The 26,311-nt window shown below is 31.4% G+C and overlaps 1 protein-coding gene across 1 annotated transcript; it reads left to right on the top strand.

Moving 5' to 3' along the window:
- Positions 1-20,542: 20,542 nt before the first annotated feature.
- Positions 20,543-25,736, top strand: LOC136971441 (zinc finger protein 83-like). The gene is made up of 3 exons (XM_067265898.1): positions 20,543-20,601; positions 24,702-24,993; positions 25,647-25,736. Exons 1-3 carry the CDS (start codon positions 20,543-20,545, stop codon positions 25,734-25,736), a joined length of 441 nt encoding a protein of 146 aa, XP_067121999.1.
- Positions 25,737-26,311: the final 575 nt, after the last annotated feature.

The raw sequence follows: 26,311 nt of genomic DNA on the forward strand, positions 1-26,311 counted from the left end.
AACCGCATAGAGATACATTTTACCGAGCAAAGAGAGAAGGCAACCGAATCTCTTTTTTTAGCCATGCACTAGGTTTGAGTAAACGGATTATAAGAGGTTGCATAATGAAAGCAAATATATGCTTTATTGCAGAAAAAAGTACAAATGAAATGACGCTCTAGTACCTCATTGGCTCACCTTAAACGTACGCACACCATGTGATACAAGTGAGCATATTGGAGTTATGTCATAATGTCAAATAAATCATTTATTGAGGGAAAAAGTATAATTGAAACGGTGCTCTTGTACATTTTTGGTTCACCTTGAGCATAAACACACCATGTGACACAAGTGGACATAATAGCATTAAACTGCTGTATCTTGCAGCATCTCTGTCGATTGCTGCTGCAAGCAGACCTGCAATTCAGATCTAACACTGAAACTATTTGTTTTAGCGTCTGAGGTGATCCAAAACATGTAGGATCGGTAACAAAGGAGACTGGTAAGGTTGGAAAGTGTGGCAAATGCAGCAATGTGAGATTTGTGGTCTGAAAGTTCGAGAGATGTCTTTTTGGAAAATGATTCTTGGCAGCTCTGCCATCAGAAGCAGTATATGTGGCTGCTGGATGTCTATTACATACCGCTGGGGTGTCGTGGTTGTTTGGACCACTATTAGAAGTGACTGTCTGTTGTATGTGATAGCACCTCATGCCATGCAGTGAAGCTCAAACAATGTAGACACTAGCAGTGCAGCTCAAACAATGTAGACAGAATTTAGACGTTTTCTATGCGTCTTCTAGACCAGTGTTGTGCAAACTATATTCATTTTCGGCCCTCTTGCATTTTGTGTAAAATTTTGTCGCGACCACTGGATAGACAGAAGACTTTTCTAATCGTCAACGTATTTAAAGTGAAATTCTTTCTGCGATCTGCGCTTCTGTTTCTATCTCATTAGAGGTCTTAATAAAATAAATTATTTTATGAAATAATTGTTTTATTTTTGTATATATTTATTTAATGAAATATTTAAAAAAAAAAAAAAAAACATTACATTATAAGAATTCAATTTGATATATGCACTTGCAAAGAGCTCATAATTGCTTTTATGTTTGTATGTGTTTTAGGAATTGCAGACCGTAAGTCATCCTCTGTCTGTATTAGGTACTAATAGAGACATCTGTTTTCGTTAAAAAATTTAGTATTATTTTTGTAAATACAAAAATTTTATTTTCCTGTTTTACTGGTAACTAATACTTGTCAAAGAAAAGCCTTATGTTTTATTGCCAAATAAATTTGTTTGAATTTTGCGACTCATAACATTTTCTCACGGCCCCCACAGGAGTCAGACCCACAGTATGCACACCACTACTGTAGACTGTCATCAGTGCTTAAAGTGAATCTAGATCTCGCTTTATATGATCATTTCAATTCTATTGCAGTCCAATCCCTTCGTGAGCAACCTCATTCTAAATTGTTTTTACAATAAGTGCCAATAAGTGTGTCAATGGCAGCTCACGTGATTGCCTTTCTGAAACCAAACATTACTCACCCACGCACATGGAAACGATACAGACACAGGACCTCGTAATGATGGCGCCCGCTGTGTTCAGATTGCAGAGAACAAAACAGTAGCTTATTACCATGCATCTTGTTTGGACAGGTGTTCATTACATTTGTTCATAGACAGACTTTTGCGTTAGTAATATAACTTGGCACGATTTACCAAGAGGCCTCCGTTCACCTATCACAGAAGGGAACATTTGTATCAGCCAATTCGTTGTTATTGTCAACATTAATCCTATTAAAATATAGATCAATGAGAGTTGTAGTAGTTTGACACATACTAATCACAAAATTTTCAAGTAAATTAAATTTGTTGTATTTTTAAGTAATTTTTCAGATCTTTTATTATCAATATTGACACGACATTTTATTATTATTAATAATAATTTATCTATGTGAGTAGTAATTTGAAATAATATAACACTAAAATTATTTTTAAAGATATTTTTTATTTTCACATTACATTAATACTAAAATTTTTTAAATTTCTCAACAGTTGAACAGTCAGATGTGGCACTACCACATCGTTGTGGAGAGGAAATGTGGAAAATTTTTTAAGGATTTTCCCACGCGTTTCTCTCGTTTCTGTTTCGAAAAATTTTTTTAACAGTTATGTCTAGTAAAAAAATATTTCTTTATTGTCAAATAATTCCTTTATATCTGAATTTTTCGCGGTAATTTTTAGTAAAATATTTTATTTTTCATGTTTATACTAAATAGTTTTATGATTGACCAGATGACGTGTGACCTACTTTTTCTAATATAGTAAAATAAATGTAATGCAAATAAATTTTAAATAGAGTTAAAAAGGACACAAAGGCATAATAATTAAAATTACAATTCGTCGTTTTGTTATTCTTTAGCTTTGGATAAATGAACTGCTGAATAAATCATCACTAAAAATCAAATGTGCAGTCATATGATTATATCATTCAGAGATGTTATAGCTAATTTTACAATATATTTATTTAAATTTTCGTAAATAAAAATTAACATAGATTAATTGTTTATTAAATCTTATATATAAAATTCTCGTGTCACAATGTTAGTTACCTTACTCCTCCGAAACGGCTTTATCGATTTTTACTAAATTTTATATACATATTCAGTAGGTCTGAGAATCGGCTACTATCTATTTTTCATACCCCTATACCATTTCCCCCCTTCCAAAAATATATTTATATATGGATTAAGGCTTTTATGTCCAACAGATGGCGCTAACTTCCGACGACCTACGTTTACTTTTCTGTGAGGCATTATGCTTTTCTGTGAGAATGGACTGAAACAGATCATTTTCTATCTATCTATATAAATAAAATATAACGTTCGTTTGTTCCTACCGATTCCTTTGAAATTTTGACACAACGTTGCATTCGAATACGCACGTGTTTTTATATAATATACATGTCGAAATTCCCCGCAGTGGGGGGAGATGGACGGGATTAAGGCTTACCGTGAATAACTCGGCTTCTATTATACTATTTTACATGCGGTTTTTTGCGTTTTTAATTACGTTTTAATAGGTTACGTCAACAGAATATACACTAAAAAGGGATTTTTCGATATTCCCCAGCGGGAAAAGTGACGGGATTTAGGCTTACTGTGAAGAACTCGGCTTTTATTATACTATTTCAGATGCGTTTTTGATTGCGTTTTAATAGGGTACGTCAAGAGAATGTACACTAAGAAGGGATTTTTTGAAATTCCCCCCACGGGTGGAAGTGTTATACATTTATAATAGATACATTTTGAGCCACAATAACGTGTGGCCGGGTCAGCTAGTTTTATATATAAAATTCTCGTGTCACAATGTTAGTTACCGTACTCCTCCGAAACGGCTTTACCGATTTTTACCAAATTTTATATGCATATTCAGTAGGTCTGAGAATCGGCTACTATCTATTTTTCATACCCCTACACCATTTCCCCCCTTTCAAAAATATATTTATATATGAATTAAGGCTTTTATGTCCAACAGATGGCGCTAACTTCCGACGACCTAAGTTTGCTTTTCTGTGAGAATGGACTGAAGCAGATCATTTTCTATCTATCTATATAAATAAAATATAACGTTCGTTTGTTCCCACCGATTCCTTTGAAATTTTGACACAACGTTGCATTCGAATACGCACGTGTTTTTATATAATATACATGTCGAAATTCCCCCCAGTGAGGGGAGATGGACAAAATTAAGGCTTACCGTGAAGAACTCGGCTTCTATTATACTATTTTACATGCGGTTTTTTGCGTTTTTAATTACGTTTTAATAGGTTACGTCAACAGAATATACACTAAAAAGGGATTTTTCGATATTCCCCAGCGGGAAAAGTGACGGGATTAAGGCTTACTGTGAAGAACTCGGCTTTTATTATACTATTTTAGATGCGTTTTTGATTGCGTTTTAATAGGGTACGTCAAGAGAATGTACACTAAGAAGGAATTTTTTGAAATTCCCCCCACGGGGGAAGTGTTATACATTTATAATAGATACATTTTGAGCCACAACAACGCGTGGCCGGGTCAGCTAGTGTTAATATAAAATTTAAATTATTGAAACATTGAAAAAAATATCAAATTTAATATTTTAATTTATTAAATGAAAATTCGAGTTTTAAAAGGCGAGTGGTACTTTAATTTACAAATAAAAAAAATTAAAAATTAATCTTCTCGTTGCGTATACATAGTAAGCAAGTTTGTATTCCAATCGAATTTTATAGAGAAAAATAAAAAATAATTCTGACAATCCAAAATTTATCAACTACTCATTACGATTGATTTGGCGATCTGAATGCTAGTCTATACTGATGCGAAAGTTCTTGACGTAATGGTTGATTCACAAGCTCCGTTGAGAGAAACAGGAAATTTTTTCCAGTTCAAGAACTGAGCATAGAATGCAGTGTCAGGTCAACCATCGGAAACCATCTTAAACAACAGACTCTTCTTTGCTACATTTGAATAGGGTTTCTCTAACAGAGCCCCACCAGTATCCAAGCAGACTTCATCTTCGCACTTTGAGTGAACTAGTCCTTGAGCACTAGGAGTTCGGTCGTGGGTTCGCGCCGCGCTCGGATATGGAGTTTAACGGGTTTTCTCCACGTTTGTAACGCTTATATAGAAGCAAGTACACCTTTAAAAAACATCCCGGAAAAAACCCCCTAGTCAGATCGCCTAAGTTTTGCGTTGCCGTAAGTAAACAAAGAAAAAGAAACGAAAAAAATTTAACTGATTTATAGAAATGCAATCGATATTTCAAGGTGAAATATACGACATGCTGTACGTTAGAAGTATTTTGAAGTAAGTACCGAGTCTCTTAGCAATAACGGACTAGAAGTATATAGCAAACAATGAAACAAACATCCTCATATATAATCGCACACGCCTGTTTTATAGTTACCTACCAAAAAAAAACCCAAAATAAAATTGGTTGACACGCGTAATGCTTAGCACGCGCTGCGATTATCATTTCAAACGCAACAACACTTTTATAGCAAGATAAGATATTCAAAAATAAGATTGAAATCTATTGATAATTTAAGATAATCTTATAAAAAGTTGTCACAATTGTAATCTAAAGGCTAATGTACCAGTGTTTAATGTATACTTACGTCTTGTTTTTGAGTACATTCAGGTTTTGGTCATTAAACAATTCTATATGTGATATTTACAAAATGTTTTGGTCTATTCCGTTATTTATCGATATTGGTGAATACAGATACAGCAAATAAATCGATTTTCCCTGCCAGATAAATGCGAACAATGCTCATTAATAAGAAAAACTTGTAATGATAGAGTAACAAATGTGGCAATATTTTTAATTGGTTAAAGTAATCCATTAATTTTCCGATATTTTTCATCGTTATTTCTCGTGTATAAAGATATAAATAAACATTTGATTAATTGCATACTTTAAAGATAATGTACGAACTAAATATTTAAAACACATTTTACTCAGTTTCTTTATTAAATTGTATCAATAAAGATAACATAAGCTTCAGATTATAGGCTAATAAATATCCGTTCACTTATTTCGACTGAGAATAACTTTTCAGTAATATTACATTTTCAGTTGAATTTATGATTGAAACAATTTACACTTTCCACGCAATTAATAATGTCAAATTAAATGCGATATTTATGCTTTATATCACATTTAAATTAAGAAATTTTTAAGCAGAAATTAATTGATTTCTATTTTTTTAAATTTGTATTGTTGTGCATTTTCTATTGAATAAAGTTCCAAAATACCATTCTAGAATAACTATTACATCTGTTTATTTGGTGTAAACTGTGTCATTTGCTTTGTTTCTCTTTTTCAAATTTCTATATAATTTTTGAATTCAGGCAAAGAAAGTTTTCCGGATTTCTATGTTTATTGCGTTTACTTTTATTGTCTAGGTGGTGGTAATGAAATGGTTAAAATACCAATGAACCAGATTCTGTCAGTATTACAGTACATGTTATCCTTGATCTGGCGGCATCTAGGATCTGGCGGCATCTAGGATCTGGCGGCATCTAGGATCTGGCAGCATGTAAGATCTGGCGGCACAAGTGATCTGGCAGCACAAGTGATCTGGTGGCATGTAAGATCTGGCGGCACAAGTGATCTGGTGGCATGTAAAATCTGGCGGCACAAGTGATCTGGCAGCACAAGTGATCTGGTGGCATGTAAGAGAAAGGAAGAAGCAAAATCGTCTTTTTCTGTAACTTACAATTCAATCGAAATAATTGAAGCTAATTTAATAATTCTCATCATTTGAAAATTTACAAGTGACGAAACACATGACAACAATGCACAATCTCATAAAATGTGTTATTGGCTGCAAACTGTCTATTTATTATTATGTGAGATCTGGAAATCCCCTGGAACGAACGTTGTAATATATTATATTCGAATTAATAATTACCCCTTTCTTCTATCCGGTTATAATCCGAATATAATACGAATTATAATAAAATGAATCCCTATATCGAATCGAAAAATTCTCCTATTATAAACATCTCGTCTAAAAACTGACTTGGATGTAAACATCCTGCCTAAAAACGGTCCCGGACGAGAAAATATGCGTCCCCGGCCGTATAACTATCAACTATCCATTGTTCTTATGCTGCGTACAGATCATCTTGCAACTTAAGTTTATAGTTAGCGTCCGAATTCGCCGTATTGTTTCCAATCCCGGGCACACCTATGGCCTAAGCACCTGCACGTGACAAAAATTCCCAGCAGAAAAAGATATATAAGAGGCTCCCTTCCTCCCTCTGGGTGGAGAGTCTTTCATCGATTAAGATCGAGTCGCGAGAATATATTTGACTATTGTGCCGTAAGTGCCATCGAACCTGCCCTAGAAAGGAATATTCGATCATCGTGACGAACAGCATATTAGAATTACTGATTGTCCCAGAGGTATGGAACCCACTTATGTGAACTCTCTCTCTCCCGTCGCGTGATAGGGCTATATAGAGCTATATATATATATATATGTCACCCCTTTTAATGTCAGATTTTTGTAACGTATACTTTGTTTTCCATTAAATCGTTGTTAACCTGTTAAATGGTGTCTTGTTTGCTCGAATATTCGCTTATCGTCGTACCACGACTCCACTTTCCCTCCTACACTCGACCAGATAAAAAGCAGTCCCGTCCCTACGGGATCCCTACCGACAAATTAAGCCATTTCTGACAAGTGGGCAAGTCCCTCCGACTTGTTGCCGACATTAAACAGAGGTCTGACCTCGTCGACCCTCCTCGGTACCCACAATTATATAAATAGACAGTTTGCAGCAAATTTTCTGAGTTGATGAAAAATAAAACAGTACGAGTACTGTAAGATTATAATACAAGGTATCAGAATTTTTCACTTTTTACAGGATTCTGACAGGATGTTGGGCAATGACCAAGAATCACCGGCATTAAGTGAAAAAGTATTGGATGATGGTTAGGTCACAATGAGATTATAAAAAATTTTACGATTCATAAAATAATTTGTTTAAAAGTTATTAAAGAATGATTTGATTGTGTTAAAATTTCTTTTAATTAAGAAACTGAGTACTAATTATCCATTTTCAGTCTTTCACGTGTGTTAAGTGTCGTAGTTTATTATATTCGAAACAATTCAAAATATATCATTAATTTCAAAATGATTACTTCTACAAAATTTTCTATGTCAAAAATACTTTAGACATAATTGTTGTTACGTAAACAGTAATACGTCTGTGTTCAAGTTTAATATGTTAGAATACGCAAACGTTAAGAGAGAAAGTTTGTACGGTAACTTCTATGTAAGGAACATCGATACTAATAAATTTTGGTAACTAAAGGTTGAGAGGTGGGGAATAGAAACAGTCCGTGTATGATATATTCAGAGGGATTAGACTTAATGAAGATTTTACAGGAAAATATCTATAAATGTGAAATAAACACTTGTGAAACTGTGACATCGACAATTGAAATCGAATTGCTTTGTCTTATGACAACGTGTATTGTCTCAAAAAACGACCCAGTAAGTGTACACGAACTTCCGGTTCAGACAAAAAGTCAGGTGATTTGAATAGAAATAGTTTCCCATCATAAATGTCAGGCACGATTCTGTCGTTATTAGGAAAAGTATGATGTAGAGAGACAAAACACTACTAATTTGAAATCAAGAAAGCATATTTTAAATTAAATACATAAAGAATATAATAAAGAATTGCAGTTCGGCATTGAGGCATCACAATATTTTTGCTGATTACAACTAAGCTTGCTTAATATTTAGAAAATAAAATTATTTTTTTAATAACAAATTTCGGGCTGGCGATCTACAGAACATTTTTGGGTGGAATTCGTCATGCGGCATTTTTTGGATAATTTTGAAATCGCGCTTTGTTTAATCTGTTTTTTGCATTTGATAAAAAATCTATTACAGTTTATGACTGTTTAATTTATAGTTCAATACAAATTTAAAATAATATTAAATTTTGAAATTTACGAACAAAGTAAAAAAAATTAATTTACAGAAAATCGCTCAATTTTGTTTATCTGTCTTCTATTAAACAAAACAAACCGAACTTTTTAGCTAGAGCGGGGAGAAGTTATTTCCATTATATACACCATGTCTCTAATTACTTAGCAGGGAGAGGAGTCCATTGTTATCGTAAAGCGACATGTTCAAGTTTATCATTATATATTTCTGCTTAAAATAGTGAATATTTAACACTTTGTTTATATTTTCTCGATGCTTTATACAATAATGCACTGAAATAACCAATTAGTTAATTTTTTCTTCAATTACGCAATATTCAGAAGTAATGAGTTTCCCTGTAAAGTTTTCAGCTAGACGCTTTTAATATGAGATTTTCTTGTCTAAATAAAGTGAAATAACATGAAAACTAGTAGAATTACGGCTCGAAAATAAGGAATATAACTATTTCTGACGTTTGTTTACATTCTGACTTTAATCACGTGGAATGGTTTTTCGCGGGAAAATCCCGACCAGATGGTTCTAAAAAAACTCTCATTCGTCAAAGTTGATTTAGTCATAATATAAATTATCAATTAAAGCGTAATAGGCGTAGAAACAAAAATTTTAAAGCCAATTAACAGCAAGAAGATCTTCCATAGGCTTACTATATAGAGGTGGAGTTTCCCGGAAATATTTTTTGCTAGATAGTTTTTAAAACATATCTTCTCGCCTAAATATTGTCGAATTAGCTAATTTAATGTCGAAGTGCATTAAATTAGTTAATTAGAGCTAAACAACGATTTAAAAAGCGAATTTATTGCGATTGTTTACATTTTACTTGGAAGGTTGAAGGCGCAACATTTCCCCGCAATTTTTTTCCATTTACAAGTCTGTGATTAGTTAAAGTAATGTTAACAAAGACAGAAGCTATCAAATAAACCTGTAGAAGGAGTTTCCCTTTGATTGTTTTCAGTCAACTGTGTAGTTAACTGCGAAAATTTCCTGTAGAATGGTAGGGAGTTCTTTTTACAGAAATACTTATGGCCCAGGGGTGGTAACGAAACAATTATTGGTTTAATTACACAATCCGGCAGATCGCCGGCAGTATTTTTTAAATTAAGAGACAATATACATGAGTGACAAAAAAAGTAATTCGGTTATTATATTTAATGAGTTTTAAGAAATTCGATGATTTATGAGAACATTCACGTTTTCTTTTCAGTGTGTAATGTATGTTACGTGTTGCATTTTCTTTTTTAATTCGATCATAAATATTGTAAATTTTGTAACTATTGTTTGTTTGTTTCTTTATTATTTTACCACATTTTACATTGCATTTTAAAGAAGTAAAATATTTTCGGTATTTCAATATAAAATGTTCAGTATGATTACAGCGTTTTCACTGAATTCATTTTCAGAGTCGAATGAACGTTTTTTATATACTCTTATTAAAAAACTATTGAAAACATTGAAGAAAGACGGTACAAATGTAGCATATGCAAAAAAGTTTTAAAAATAAATTACACTTATCAAAAGATCACTTTACACATACTGAACAAAAACCGTACCACTGTACTACGTGTAACAAAGCTCGCTTACAGAAATTAGATTTATACGCTCATTGGTGGAAACATAACACAGAGAAACTGTCTAGTTGTCTTATTTGTTGCCGTCACTTCTCATCCAAATCAGATTTATATTTCGAAGGGTGACGCAACACTTGCGCGAACTTCCTAAGGAATGCCTTCTGGTAGGTCTTTTTGAGGGTAACTGGACCTCATTAACGCGGTACAGACTTGGAGAAAACCCGTAAAACTCCACGTCGCTAGCCCGTCTTGGCGAGGCGCAAACCCACGATCGAACTCCAGTATGAAGGGAATAAGACCGCTTGGCCACTGGTGGGCTCTTTGGGGTATCTACGAATAATTTCATACAGGAATTATCTTATATATATATAAATAGAACAATATTAAGAATTAAGTATATTACTTCAATACAGAGTACTCGTGACTAAGAAAAATTACAGTGTTTATTAACTACTGTACTGAACGTACATACTAGAATAAATAAATTTGTGAATATTTCTAAATTCAGAACAAGCAATTATACTTTGCAAAATTATATTTATTTTTCGTTACAATTAATTTTTACATGTAATTAAACTATAGAAGATATTTTTATCAGTATAATGTATATAATAATGCTACACTTTTTTCACAATATCGTTGAATATCATAAAAATTACAATCTACAGTCGTACACATTAAAAATCGAAGATAGGTAACTTTTTTGTACACATGTACTTTATAAATGTATCTATAATGCAGTGCTTTTTTGGTAAGGCTCTTTATCTGTTCCCGTACATTACTCATTCATTTAACTAATCTATTTGAATACAACATAAGTGTGGCAATAGATGTAGATAGGCACCTTTTGCAAAGGTTGTACAGGTAACATTACAGTTATCTGAATTTAAGTGATCTCTTTTCTATAAAAACGACTTCAACTAACTGTATATGTTATACGATTTTTAAACTATTCATGAAGTCTAGTTGTGGAATTATACAATAGTTTCGTGACTGGCACACACGATTTGTCGATTTCATCAAAGATATCTCGTATCTGAAGTAATATATTAAAAACGCTATACAGCGATTGGTAATCTATACAACGAAAATACTTTATTACATATAAATTATAAAGATTACTTCATTAATCATTTATAAAACTTATAAAAATTTCATATATTCCGTTATTTTAATGTTATACGAATACCTGAATTAGAAATTTTGTAGATAGAATAAAATATCCTCCACAACTGATTCCAATTTCATTTTCTCGAAACTTTTTCATAAAATCCAATGCCTGTGAATAATCATAATTAGTTGTGTGAAAATTAACTCTTAATTTTAAAATACAAATTTTCAATTTACCTTGAAGTTGACTTCCAACGGAAGGGGAATCAAATTGAATTTCCGAATTTCTTGAAAAGAATCATACGCCTGTTACAAGATTAAAATTCAATTAAACATAATAACTACATTACACAAATTTTATTAATTACAATCAATTAGTTTATATTTAACTAAAATTGATATTTTAATTGTTTTATTTTGAATTTACCGATACGAAGAGACGAGAAACCACAATTAAAAATGATACGACCATGTATATCCTGAGAATAGAGCAAAGTACAAGAAATATTCGCATGTATTTAGCTGATGTAGTGAATATTGCGTTGTAGAAAGAAAACGATATAATGTAAGCGACAATTCCATATGCATAAAAGCAACTATTACCCCATTTATCGTTGATTTTTTCAGATAATTCGCATAATTCAAAGTGTTTTCGCATTATATTTTTCATTTCACATTTTGGGTTTTGAGTTACAGCCAAATTTAACTGCCGCGATATCTCATTGAATCTTTCGTATTGCATCATGCATATTAACACTATTGCGGTATTGAGCCACGTGAATAATCTAAATTCCAAAGTCAAAATAAAATTAATAGAAACGAAACAGACGAGTGCTCATATCCATGTTGATTTCTGTTCTATTACCTTAAATATGAAAAAGGAATATACGACTAAGCCGATTAATATACAGATAAACACAGTTCCAAACAGAAAAGTCGCGCCTCTTTGCCATTTATGTATTGTTTCTTCTTCTCCAGCATACCCCGAAACGCTTAAATCAAAAGTAATTTTATAGTTTATGCCAGAACGAAGTATCAAAAGACTACCAAAGCATGCAAGATAAACCATGCTCATAAGGAAAGGATTGGTCAAACCGCTGTCTTCTGTTTTTTCAGCCGAACTACAAAACAATGGATCGTCGTCTATTCCAAATTTTTGAATTGTGAATGTTGTCAACTGTAAACTCATCAGAAAATGTAAAATTTTCTATAAATTGTGAGTCATTTCTTGTTTATCTCTAAATTGTTGGTGTTCGCAACGTGCGTAAAATATATCGCTGAGAAGTGCAGAGATATTCTAATATCGGACATAACATGCAATAAACGCAATCATCTGCAATTTATCCTAATAATCTGTGTATTGCATAACGTTAAGTGGTCGCTTAAGTGGTTGATGTTAAGTAAAGCAGTGCAGATTGCTTATATCTGCTTAACGATTTGAATTTATCTGCATTGTAAAATTTCGTTAACGTTGATTTTATATTCATTCATTATGAATTCGCCTCAGAATTTCTATTATGTAAGTTCCGATAAATTTATATTATTCCGTACTGTTGTACGATTATAATATTCATCTTCATTTTATAACATGGAAATAAAATAATCAATATAAAAATCATAAATATTACTTACATATTGAATATATTTAATTCAGAACACGATTACTGCTTATTACTAAGCATAAACAAATGAATATAACATCCGTTATCCCCACTACAGTTTAAGTGTTTAATGGTTTGTTTTGGGTCCTGATTATAATTGATTTGGTTTAATAGAAAGAAAGGCGTGGGGGTACGCAATTGGGTAAGCCTTAGATGAAAACTTTCCATGAAAAACTGGTTCGAGTTTTTGTTTTAGAGTGTTAGACATGTGACCAAAACTACCGGTGATCGGTAAAACAAGTACCAGTGTTTAGTATTATCATCCATTAGATCTAATTCAGTATATGACAAACTGAAAATAAAAGTTTATATTGATTCGAAAATCTCATTGTTTTTCTTACATATGTCATTATCAAAATGGAAGGTATGGAACATAAAATCTATAAGAAGTTTGGAAAAACAAAAGCGAAACAGTTGAAAGATGCTAGGTGATAACACGTTCTTTGGTTTCTATGCACGTGTTTCATATAGTTTGCTGTATGGAGGGACCGCATCCTTCATGAACACTGTTCGTCTAAAACATTGGCATTATTAGAGTGCTGCAATTATTATGTTTATCAATAACAATGCATATCGCTGACCGGTAACAGACCATGTAGTGATTACGCAATTTTTAAGACAGATTGCTCGTAATATGTAAACTTTAATTACACTGTATTATGGTACACAGTGTGTTTGTAACCGAAGTAATTGTTAATTATTTATTTCTTACTGTATATTTACATATGATTGACAAATTAAGAAATAGTATAAGCAAAACAAAATGTTTCTTGTTTCTTTGTTTTATTAAGTTATGACAAAGCAACACTTGAGCGATCTGCTCAGGGAAAATGCTTTCCGGGAGGGCTTTTAAGAGAAAATGGTCCCTATTCCAGGAGTTACGGACGAGGAGTAAACCTGGGAAACCCGTGGGCAGGCCGTTCTGGCGAACGTACGACCGGACTCACAGTGTTTAGGGAATGGAACCGATTAAAACGTTTTGTGGCCACTGATGGGCCACAAAATGTTTCAAGCAGTCTTAAAAAATTTTATTCGTCAATTTATTCTGTACTAAATCTAGATTTTATTAATTTAAATCATTCATATAGATGCATTTTACATAACATATTGAGAATTCTTTCGAGCATTTTTGTATCCAGTGTACAAATACGAAACAATACAATTTTCCATAATGTATACATTGTACATTAATTGAATGTCTTAACATAAAATAAATATTATCTTAAGGTACTCGAAATTTTTATATATTCAATTTTAAAAAATCTTAGAAATATCCTAGTTGATTAAATTCTATCCCTTTTCATCAGAATGAATTCTAAGGTGTGAATTTAATTGAAACAATTAAATTTCTTCTTAAATTCTGCACTACATTTACTACATCCATATGATCCATCTCGAGTTTGAATGTTCATGTGCTGATTTAAGTGGGACCGATCAGAAAATCGTTGTACACAAATCACAGCCAATTGGCTTTTTTTCATGGTGATTTCGAACATGATAAGTCATGTGTTCTCTTAACCGAAACCTGCATTTGAAGTGCCTAAACACATAAAGCAGACTTCGAAATGAGTCATCAAATTCCTCCGAAAAATAAGAACTATTGCTTTAAATCTGTTCGCAGGCTTTACATGCATAAGGTTTAATTCCTGTGTGAATTCTTCCATGAATATTTAAATGGTATTTTCTACTAAAGCTTTTCTCGCACATTTTACATTTATAATTCATTTTGCCTGTCTTTACCATTTATATGTAGAGAAATTTGCAACTTATTTATAATCTTATGTACTGTATCTTAAATTAATTAAACTTTTATCTTTTATATACAAAATTAAATATATTAATAATTAAACTTCCTCAATATCTAGTACAGAAATAATTCAAATTAAATAAAAGTAATTACCTTCGAGTATTTTCATTAAATTACAATCAGTTTTTTTGTTATTCTTTAGCTTTGGAAAAATGAACTGCTGAATAAATCATCATTAAAAATTAAATGTGCAGTCATACGATTATATTTTTCACAGATGTTATAGCTAGTTTTACTATATATTTATTTGAAATTTTGTAAATAAAAATTAACATGGATTTATTGTTTATTAAATATTAACATAAAATTTAGATTATTAAAACTTGAAAAAATATTGAATTAAATATTTTAATTTATTACATAAAAATTCGAGTTTTAGAAGGTGAGTGGTACTTTAATTCACGAAAAAAAAAATCATAAATTAATCATCTAGTCGCGTATACATAGTAAGAAAATCTATAACGACCACTCGAAATTTAAAGAGAAAATTGAAAAATAATTTTGACAATCGAAAATTTATAAACCACTGATTACGATTGATGTTGCGATTTGAATGCAAGTTTATACTGATAGAAAAGTTTCTGACGTAATGGCTGATTTATAAGCTTCTTGTGCAGAGGACACACGTTGCAGAATCAGTTAACTAATCTATTATTCGAAAACATTTTATACAATTCAGTTTGAACAATAGGTCTGTTCTTGTAAATTTTTCTATATTTTACTATATTCAACTACACGTTGGGACTTTTAGTAGCATTTGTTAATGGTTTTGTGATTGGTTTACACGATTTGTCGATTCCTTCAAAAATATCTCGTATCTGAAGTAATATATTGAATACATTATACAACGATTCGTATATCTATAAAATAAATATACAGTACTTTATTACATTTAAATTTAAAAAATTAATTAATAAATTACTATTATATGTTATGAACATTCATATAATCAACCATTTTAATATTATACAAGTACCTGAATTGGAAATTTTGTAGAAAGAATAAAAAATCCTCCGCAACTAATTCCGATTTCATTTTCTCGGAATTTTTTCATAAAATTCAACGCCTGTCAATAATTTTAAGTGTGAAAATTCAGCATTCTTAATTTTAAAATTAGAAATTTCAACTTACCTTGAGATTGATTTCCAACGGAAGAGGAATCAAATTGAATTTTCGAATTTCTTGAAAACAATCGTAAGCCTGTCGTTCATAAATTGTAATTTAATTTTAAGTGTAATAATCAATTTACACTACTTTAACTACATAGACAAATTTTCACTTTACACGTAAATAAAATTAATATATCAAAATTATTTTGTTTCTAACTTACCGAAGTGAAGATACGAGAAACTGCAAATGAAATCGATAACACCAAACACACGCAGAGAGTTGAGCAAAGTGCAAGCAATATTCGTATGTATATAGCTGACGTAGAGAATATTGTGTTATACAAAGAGAACGATATGATATAAATGTATATTCCGTATATAATAAAGCAAAAATTGCCCCATATGTCGTTCATTTGATCAACTAATTCGCAGATTTCCAAGTGTTTTCGCATTATATCGTTAATTTCATATTTTGCATTTCGTCTTACAGCCAAGTACAACTGCCGCGATATTGCGTTGAATCTTTCGTACATCATTATGCTAGATAATACAATTCCAGTCATGAGCCACATTAATATGCCTAATTCCGAAGTTGTTAAGTAATGAATACAAACGGAACAGAGGAGAGCCCGAGTCCATGTCGATCCCTGTTTTACGGCCTTAAATATGTAAAATGAAAAAACGACTGAACCGATTAATATACAAATGTATGCAGAGCCAAACAGAAAAATCATGCCTATCTGCCATTTTTGCAATCTTTCTTTTTCTCCGACATACCCGGAAATGCTTAAATCGAAAGATAATTTATATTTTGTACCAGTACGAAGCGTTATCAGCGTGGCAACGCCTATAAGATAAACCATGATGAGAAGGAAAGGATTGTTTAAACCGCTTCCTGCTAATTTTTCGGCCGGACTACAAAACAATGGATCATCATCTGTTCCAAATCTCTGTATTGTTAACGATATGAACTGTATGACAAATACTAACTGCAGAAATTTTCCATAAATTGTCGCCCATTTTTTTTGTTTCTCACTAAGCTGTTGGTGTTTGCAGCGTGCATAAAATATGTCGCCGAAAAGTGCAGAGATATTTAATATGGGACATAACATGCAATAAACGCAATTATCTGCCATTTAACCTAATAATTTGTGTATTGCATGATGTTAAGTGATCGCTTAGTAAAGTGCCTCAGCTTGCTTATATCTGCTTCACGATATAAATGTATCTAAATTATATAACTTCTTCAAAGTTAATTTTATATTCATTCATTATGAATTCGCTTCAGAATTTATATTATGTATGTTCCGATAGATTTATATTATTCCGTACTGTTGTACGATTATAATATTCATTTTCATTTTATAACTATGGAAATAAAATAATCGATATGCGAATCTGAATACTTACTTGCGTATGGAATATATTTAGTTCTGAAATACGATTGTTGCTTATTAGTCAACATGAACAAATGAATATATCATCTGTTATTGCCACCACAGTTTTAGTTTTCAATAGTTTCATTCAGGCTTCAGAGAAAGAGAGAGAAAGAGAGAGAGAGTGTGTGTGCGTGTGTGTGTGTTCACCTGGATCTAGAGAGGGATTGGACTTAATAAAAAATTTACTCGTTACTAGCATTTACAATTTATTTATAAAAGTCATTACTATCCTGAAAATTATGCTTTTGTTGTCTTATAAAAATAAATAATATATAAAGTTTTTATAACAAAATTTTCGTTAAATGCCTAATCACTTCTGCTGGTATATAACACTCGCTCGAGAACCTTCAAGCTATCAGAAATTTCCCACAACCGCGAACAATTATAGAACTACATTTCGTGGAAATGTTAAATTTTTAGAATCGCATTCTCCCAAATGCTGTAGCCGTCCAAGCACCTGTATGACCTTTTGAAATGTAGCAGGAAAAGCGAAAAACGCACTATCCAGTGGACCGAAGAGATGACACTCGCATTTAACTAATGCAAATCCAACATGGGAAAAGCAATCATGCTTGCATTTCAATAGAGTAACAGCAAGCTTTTATTAATGGTTGAAACATCAGACCTTGCCATCAAGCAACCCGTGTTGATATGAATGTTTTTGCTACCATTTCTGCTGTTATCAGACCTTGTTCTGCAATACATTATCGACCAAGGTCGCCTGTTTACTTGCCTTCTTTTTTCGTAAGCTGAGCGAGTCAGAACAAAAAAACAGCACTTACGACAAATAGCTCTTTAGCGTATATACATCCAGTAAACACTTTAGACATTACCTCAATAGAAAACATTTCATATTCCTGACTGACTTTCGCCCTGAATAAAAATATCTATATCTTGTTCTCCTTGACAACGCCGATAACTTGATTTCATCACTTAATTCAGCACTGACATCTGAAAAACTGTAGTTGACACTCTCTCGAATAAAGAACATCCAATTACCTTCTTCCTTAGACTTCGCCGCAATAGCACAGAACTAAACGATGATGAAGAACTTAAAAAATTACTATCTACGCAGCAATCTTCCTTACATCTACAACCTCTCACTCTCAATTTTAAACTACAAACCATTACATCAAATAATACATCAAATAATAGAATACGACCATACATTTCGATTAACTTTTGCCGTTAAGTTTTCGATTTCATTCACAATCTCTCACATCCAGGCATTTGTGTAACTTGGAAACTGCTCCAGGAACGCTTTGTATGACCAGCCGTGCTCAAGAATTTCAATCAATGGTGCAGAGCCTGTATCAGCTATCAGCAGAATAAAATTAGCCGTGTCATACTATGCCCATTACAACAATTCAACTTATCAAAGCAACAATTCGACCACATACCCATTAACAACATGGATCCATTTCGCCCTGTCCGAAAGGATTCGCGTACGTCCCTACATGTGTTGATCGAGTCACACGTTGGCCAAAGGCCACACATTCTGGACATAACAGCAGAAATGATAGTAAAAACATTTATATCAACATGGGTCGCTCGATTTGGAGTTCTTTTCATAATAATGACCGACCAAAGGCGACAGTTTCAGTCCTCGTTCTTCATGTCACTCATTGCTTTTTTTCGGAATTAAACGAATCCGCACAACTTTTATAACCCATAATCAAACTGGTAGGTATAGCGATTTCATTGCACACTTAAACAAGACTTACGATACAGTGAACACAACCCTTGAACAGAAAGCCTCCCTACAGTCTGTTCCACATTTAAACTCAATATCAGAAGCACTTGCTCAAAAATAATGTACCAGCTTACATCATACAGCCTATCTATACACAATTTCCAACGTTTTTGGAAGTCTTGAAACCAAGCTGAAGAGACTTCACGTAATGCTTGTTAACTCATTTTTTACAGCCTTCGTTTGAGGGTGATACTAGTAACACAAACTTTCATCTCTTACAATAATCTTTGATAAAAATGTGGGATTATGCCTGGCTCTGTCTACTAGTTCAGCAGCAATTATTCATCTGTGAACTTTCTTAGTCAGCTATCAGTACGTGACAGACAATTTTTGCATTCATTTACCATTTCACTAAATATTCAAGTAAAATCTTATGACACACATTACAATTCATATTTAGTTCTTCTGATATCATACACACAGCTATACGACGGTCTTTTTGCAGTAATAGCTTCACAAGCTCCATGTTTGCATTGCTATGTGCTGAAGACAAGCAACCAGCTCTGGGATCGTCTTGCACTGAATCTTTGCTTTCACGAAACGTTTTGTGTCACTCGGAAACTTGGCTTCTTGAAAGTGCCTTGTTTTCATACAACTTGCTTAATCATGTTTCACATTTCACTAGATGTTTTTTCAAGCTTAATGCAGAACTGAACTTTTTCACTAATTTTGCACTATAATAAAAAATTTATTCATTATCCAACCTTTTATTTTTTGAAAAATATTATTTATTTCAATTCAAAAAAGTGTTTTTTTTTTTATTTTTCTTTTCAATTTTGCCAAATTGGTTCCTAAATGGCACCTTTTCCTTTAGATAGCCAACTTTACAGGGTTCTACAGGCGCAATGGGTGGTTTCTCTGCAACAGTCGTTATCGTTAAACGCTGTTAAAAACGAAAAAAAACTTGATAAAACAAAATAAAAATAAATTCATTGATATAAAGTCATATTTTAAATTATAACAAGTAATAAAGAAAATGTAAAATAATTACAAAATACAATGTTATAAAATCAAACATGAATGTACTGTGTATATTTCCTAATATAAAAAACACAAATAAATTACATTTCTAAAAATATCAGTATAAATATTTATTTATTTTATTGTGTATTATCTAGAAACTTATTATTTTTCATATAACACAAAACTGGCAAAAAGACACTTGACATCTGCTGCAGTACAGATACACAGCTGGATGACCTTGAGAACAGCTGATTGTAAACTTGTTGCAGGATGTTCCAAACATCGCCTGAAGGGGATAAGGCTTTTCTACACACAACTGAACTAGTTACTGTGAATACTAGAACAGATTTTGTTATTTTCTAATAATTTTTTATTAGTTTCATCTTATTTTTTATATTATACGCTAAGCTTAACCTGACATTGTTTTTTTGTGCTTTACAAGAAAAACTCTCACAAAAAGTTAAAACATTTTAAAAGTTTTTAATACACCAAATTATAAAATACATATTAAAAAATTTTAGCATAAAACTTTATTTCCTTTCTTAGGTACTGTTTAGTAATGAATTCTCTTTCATTTGACAAAATATCGCAACGGATCACGTGACGCGCGCCGCAGATCGGTGTACTTAGCTTAATGTCCGTGAAAACAGCTGTTTTTCAACGTTGGCAAGTGATTCCCATGAAAACGTCAGGGTAAGTCAGGTTTCTAAACAGATGTTTATCACAAACCGTGAACACTCAAATATCTTACGAAATTTTCGATCATATATATTCTTTTAATAGGTGGGGACCGTAGAATAATCCAAAATATAAACTTCTATTGGGTGTATAATTTCAAAATTTGCTGAGTTCATAAACAACATCCAATAAAATGTAAAATAAGCTTTTCCTGACTAGTCTTGTCCATAGCGAGAATAGAAATGATTTTTGAAAATTCGACGGTTATAGCCATTGACAGACTACTGTATTACTTAACGCTTGATAGCAATAGCCGTCCTCGGTCCGTAAGGGCTATGTTTGCTAACAATAAACATTCATTGTGTCATTACAGGTATTGAGACAGCAATGCAAACAATGTGTTGCTAAGCACAATCTGCCACCTAGTCAGTTTACGCGAAAACATTTCCAAAAACATGTCTAGTAAAAACATATAGCAGGAGACATTAAAACATGAATTTATTTTGATTTATCATCACGTGTACAGAAATGAAAATATTGACCTGAAACATTTCTGACAAAGAGTGTAAATAGGATAAAATTCATGAATGTTCACTGACACTTTATAATGTTTTTCAATTTTTTGTGAAATTAATGTGCGCTGAATTTAAATAACTGTTTCGTATGATTTTCTGAGATAAGTACATGAAATAAAAATTATTTTCTGTGATATTATGACAATGCCATAATGCAATTTTTTGTTATATACTCTGAAATTAGTACTATCTTCGCTCCTGTACATTATAGTTTCTCTGTTAACAATAACATCATGATGGTCATCTAACAATCTCCTTTTACGAAAAAATATATAAATTTGTATGCGAAAAAAGCGTATAATTGTTTTGTATAATACGAATTTTTGTATAATACGAATTTTGTATAATTGTATAATACGAATTTTGTATAATACGAATTTCGATAAAAACCAGAAGTTCATATGTGGGATGTTGGTGATCGGGCCTGTTGCCATTGAGCATCCAGTATCTAGTTTCTTCATTCATCTATCAACTTTATTTACGAGATTAAGAACAGACATTAGCGGGAATATATTAATTTGCAATTTTTAAAAATTGCAGCTTAATTAAAGTCATATTATATACATATAATGTAGATAGTACAGTTTCGGGAACGTGAAGTATCAATCATGCATTTTTTAATATTTAATATTAAAATTGGGATCAAAAATCTGTATTGTGCGCTATACTTCAGCAGGCAATTTTGCTATAAGAATAACTTTCCTTATTGCAGTAATGACGATCATGTTAATGTCCAAAGTTATTGATGGGTAGAGATAAAAAAATAAAATACAATAATATTTCTTGCTGTATTTTGTTCACCTGCTTCATCAGAAAGCAAATCCCCTCATGTAAACAGAGTGATGTTATATGTTAACTTTTGAAAAATGCATATACAAGAAAGTTCATTCATGAAAAGCTGAAATATTAATCACGTATTAACAAATAAACGAAATTCAACATTAAACACGAACAGTCTTCAGTAAACAGAAAAATAGTAAACATAAAAATAAGCAGCATTTTCTGAAATATGTACTGTACTTGAGAAACTAAACTGAAAAGAACTCGAAAGCACTTATATAAATAAAACATTTTGTGTATACATTTATGTCAATGAACTTTTACATGACTTTCTAATTTGTTTACTAGTGATAATTGAATGTGATACGAAATACTTGCTTAACTTGTTTTTCAATCAGTTAGCCAAGCAAGCCGGCGATGTAATCTATTCGAATCAAGTAGATAATGCAACGCAAAGCATAAGAAATCTGCCAAGACAGTCTTTCCGTGAGGAATAACTCTAATTAGGTGTTAAACACGTAAAAAAACTCCAAAAACTCGTACCCCGAAAACGAACCCCTAAGTCTAGTGCGAACCACAACTAGATCTAAATTTTTAACAGCGCCTCTCCACCTCCCTCTAATTCACTGTAAATAAAAAATAACTTATTTGTTACTGTATTATAACTCTGAACAAAATTACGTTTATTAATCTAAATTATCAAATTTTTTCTGTTTGAAATTTAAAACAATTTCTCATATATTTAAAATTTAAATTTTTCTAGTGTAGAGATAATAATTAATATTATGTATAATTACTATATTTTGTATGCAGTAAATAAGCAGTTTATATTTAGTTACCAGTGCATGCATAAATATGTTAATTTTTCAGGTATATATACTAATAGTTAATACTCTTTATTAACTTTTTTGTGCTATTTATTGTTTTTTTTGCTTAAATTTAACAACTATAAATATTTAATTAAAAATATAAATATTATTATTGAGTAAAAATTCCATTTAAGTAAGAAAAGAGAAAATGATATTTACTATGCAAATTAGCTGAACAAAGATTTGGATGCTTTTTTCAAACGTAACTGCTTTGTGTGCAATTTTCGAAGTGAAGGTTACTTGGCGATTTGACCGTTTATAGGAAGTGAGTGTGAATTTTGTAAATAATAACTTAACGAATTATTTTAATAAAATACTTAAAATTATCGAAATTAAAAATAATTGTAATTAATTAAATATAATAATTACTTTTATCCCTTATAATTAACTAAATGAATAATAATATGGTAAAGTAACTAGTAAATCTGCTGTAATCTAGCACTGACAGAACAAGTGATTTGCCTAATTACTAGAAAGGAAATAGCTTTGATGAATACGTTTATAAATATGCTGACGATAATTGAAAAGTTATGTACGTTGTATGCTACTGATATATTTAACCAGTTGATCTTAATATAGATATAGAGCTGTGGCCAGCTATCTCAATCTTTATAAATGGCGAAACTTTATTTAGTTAATGTTACCTACAGTGATTGAAATAGTAACTCGTTTCTGATTACACAAACAGAAGAAAATAAACAGTGGGTACGCATGTTCTAACCTAACCTAACCTATTCTAATAATTTTGTTAGTAATAATTATAATAATTTATTAGAATAGGTTAGATAAGAACGTGCGTCCCCAATGTTTCCTTTCTTCTGTTTGCTGTAATCAGAGCCAAGCTGCCATTTTAGTCACCATAGGTAACATTAACCCTTTAATATAATTACATAATTGTATAAATTATGAGATATCTCATTTTCCTATCCTATCATTTAAGTATTATCAATCTAAAGTTTCATTTTTAACTTTAGTATTCTTTCCAGCCAGCAATGATTTTCATTTGATGTTTTAATATTCACACTAGTAAGTGTCAGAATAAACAATATATAACAGATATTAATCATTTTATATGATTTTTATATTCAATACACTTATCACCTACATTTATTTTCATATATGCATTGTTCATGACTAGAAAATATAATTTCATTGAAAAAGTCAAACCAGGTAGCAGTTTCCTCACTCTCTAAATAAAAGATTTCTTATCACTAATTTGTTATCAATTTTTATATTTTCAAACCATTTTAATTCCCAATCATTTTTAATATTTCCATTGTTGTACTTACTGATATCAAAATAACTTTATTTCAAGTGGATCTATTTCTATAGCCAACAATTCATAACTAAAAGAAGGGTCGAATATATTTTGATATTACTAATATTAGGTCTACACATTCAAAACTTTTCAGTAGATATTAATTACTGACTTTTAACTATTTCTAAAATATTTAATAAATTTCAAGTCGATCTGTATGCATGTGCATTCTAACAGAAAGTAATTTCATTATTTACTGGATGATACCACACGCTTGCAATGTCATGTCTCGATTCAAATAATAATTATTAGAATAAGATTTGGTAGTGTAACTTATAATCTGTGCCACCTGGAAAAGTTATTTATGTACTTTATTTAAAGTTATAGCATTTAAAAAAATTACTGAATAGAATAGTATTAGAATACTGGAAACTGTTAATTATAACTGCGAACCTTACAAATTGCCGATTTGCAACATGCAGTTTTCTAACTAATTTTCAAGTGTCTACAAACGTAACCAATTTTTCAAATCTTATTAGCGTGTTAATAAAATTCGTACATTCAGTCTTTGTGTTTTTATATTATGTCTTGTATTATATGTATAATAAATTAATAATACAAATTTTTATACAGATATCGCAACAGCAAGGACATGTCTCATACATGCGAAACTTGCCTAAAAGTGTTTGATTACGAAGAAAGTCTCGTTATGCATTGGAAGGTTATTCACGAAAGACAGAAGTCTTATAAATGTGATATCTGCAGTATGATATTTAGTAATCTGCCCGCTCTTCAACGTCACGTGTCGGTTCATACAAGGGAGGAAGCGTATGAATGTGATACTTGCGGTAAAAATCTCTTAAAATATTCCGATTATATACATCACATCATGGTACATGCAGATGAGAAACCGCATACTTGTGATGTATGTAAAAAAAGATTTACACGAATGTCCGACTTAAACCGTCATAAATCCTTACATAGCTGGTATAAAACCGTATGCTTAAGATACATGCGGTAAAAGCTTTCCATTTAAGTTTATTATAAAAAGTTACACAAAAGTAAGTAAGTTTTATGTCGTGTATGTATGTAATTTATCTAATAACGACTTTAAAAGTAAATTCAGTTTAAAACGGTTCATGCTGACATATCCAGGAAAAAACTCGTAGGACTCAACAGAAACTTAATAAAGACATTATACGAAATTTACCTTTTGATAGATCAATATTGAATGCACGTTCAACATGCATGATTTTCCATTTTGTGCTGCAAAACAAGTTTTGAGTGTAAAAATTGTAAATATAAAATAAACAATTTTTCAATTTTATACTCTTAAAATTTACTCTTGTGTTTAATTGTAATTAAATTTTATTTTATATTAAAATTCGTTTGAAATTTAAGATATTTCACATTTAAAGTGTATTAATAAAATTTTCTGTGTAATATATTTTAGTGTTTTTATATAATAAAAGTATTGATATTTCATTCTGTCTCTTGTAAATGTAGTCAAAACAGCTCAACGTCCAAATACTGTACTCATTATAAATCATAATCATGATTTTAAATATTTTCGTATAGGTTAAAACACATCAAGAAACAAAGTTAATCAAAAGAATAAAAGAAACATTAGTTTCTAGTCTGGGGAGTTTTATGGTTAACCTGAATTAATGCTTTTTTAAGTAAAATTATAACATCTCGAAAAATTACTGAATAGAATAGTATTATAATGCTGCTTCAGTCAAAACGCGAAAACGTGTACGTCGGACGTTCGGCGCCGCTTTCCTCTAAGCAAGTGGTTCCCAACCTTTTCTAGGATGCGGAACATTTTTGTGAGCAATTTTCTTTAGCGGAACACTTAAGTTAATATGAAATACCTAAGCTTGTCATCAGTTACTTTATTAGAATTGAGCGGTTATAATTTAAAATCTCTACTCATATTATTAACGCCAATTCTAAGAAAGGAAAAAATATACCTAAATAACTTTAATGGGAAACTTGTGCTTGATGTTTTTTTACATATTTCATTCAGTTTTTATCATTGCCTTTATCTTATTCGAAACAGTAGTACACTTCATAAGTACGAGTCGTAAATATATATTTAAGTTTATGAAAATTTTATGATTTTAATTTTTCGATATTCGGCGGCTCGAATACGATTGTATACTTTCTGATTTGCGACTAAATCTGCGGAACACTTGGGAGATGCTTACGGAACACTAGTGTTCCGCAGAACACCGGTTGAG

Source organism: Centruroides vittatus, unplaced genomic scaffold, assembly GCF_030686945.1.
Source record: "Centruroides vittatus isolate TY-2023 unplaced genomic scaffold, ASM3068694v2 contig_254, whole genome shotgun sequence".
NCBI classification, from domain to species: domain Eukaryota; kingdom Metazoa; phylum Arthropoda; class Arachnida; order Scorpiones; family Buthidae; genus Centruroides; species Centruroides vittatus.

Coding starts and splice junctions, on each gene's coding strand:
- LOC136971441 (XM_067265898.1), top strand. CDS start 20,543: ATGTCCGTGAAAACAGCTGTTTTTCAACGTTGGCAAGTGATTCCCATG. Junction 20,602..24,701: donor ATTCCCATGAAAACGTCAGG/GTAAGTCAGGTT, acceptor ATTTTTATACAG/ATATCGCAACAGCAAGGACA. Junction 24,994..25,646: donor AGAAACCGCATACTTGTGAT/GTATGTAAAAAA, acceptor ATTTTCGTATAG/GTTAAAACACATCAAGAAAC.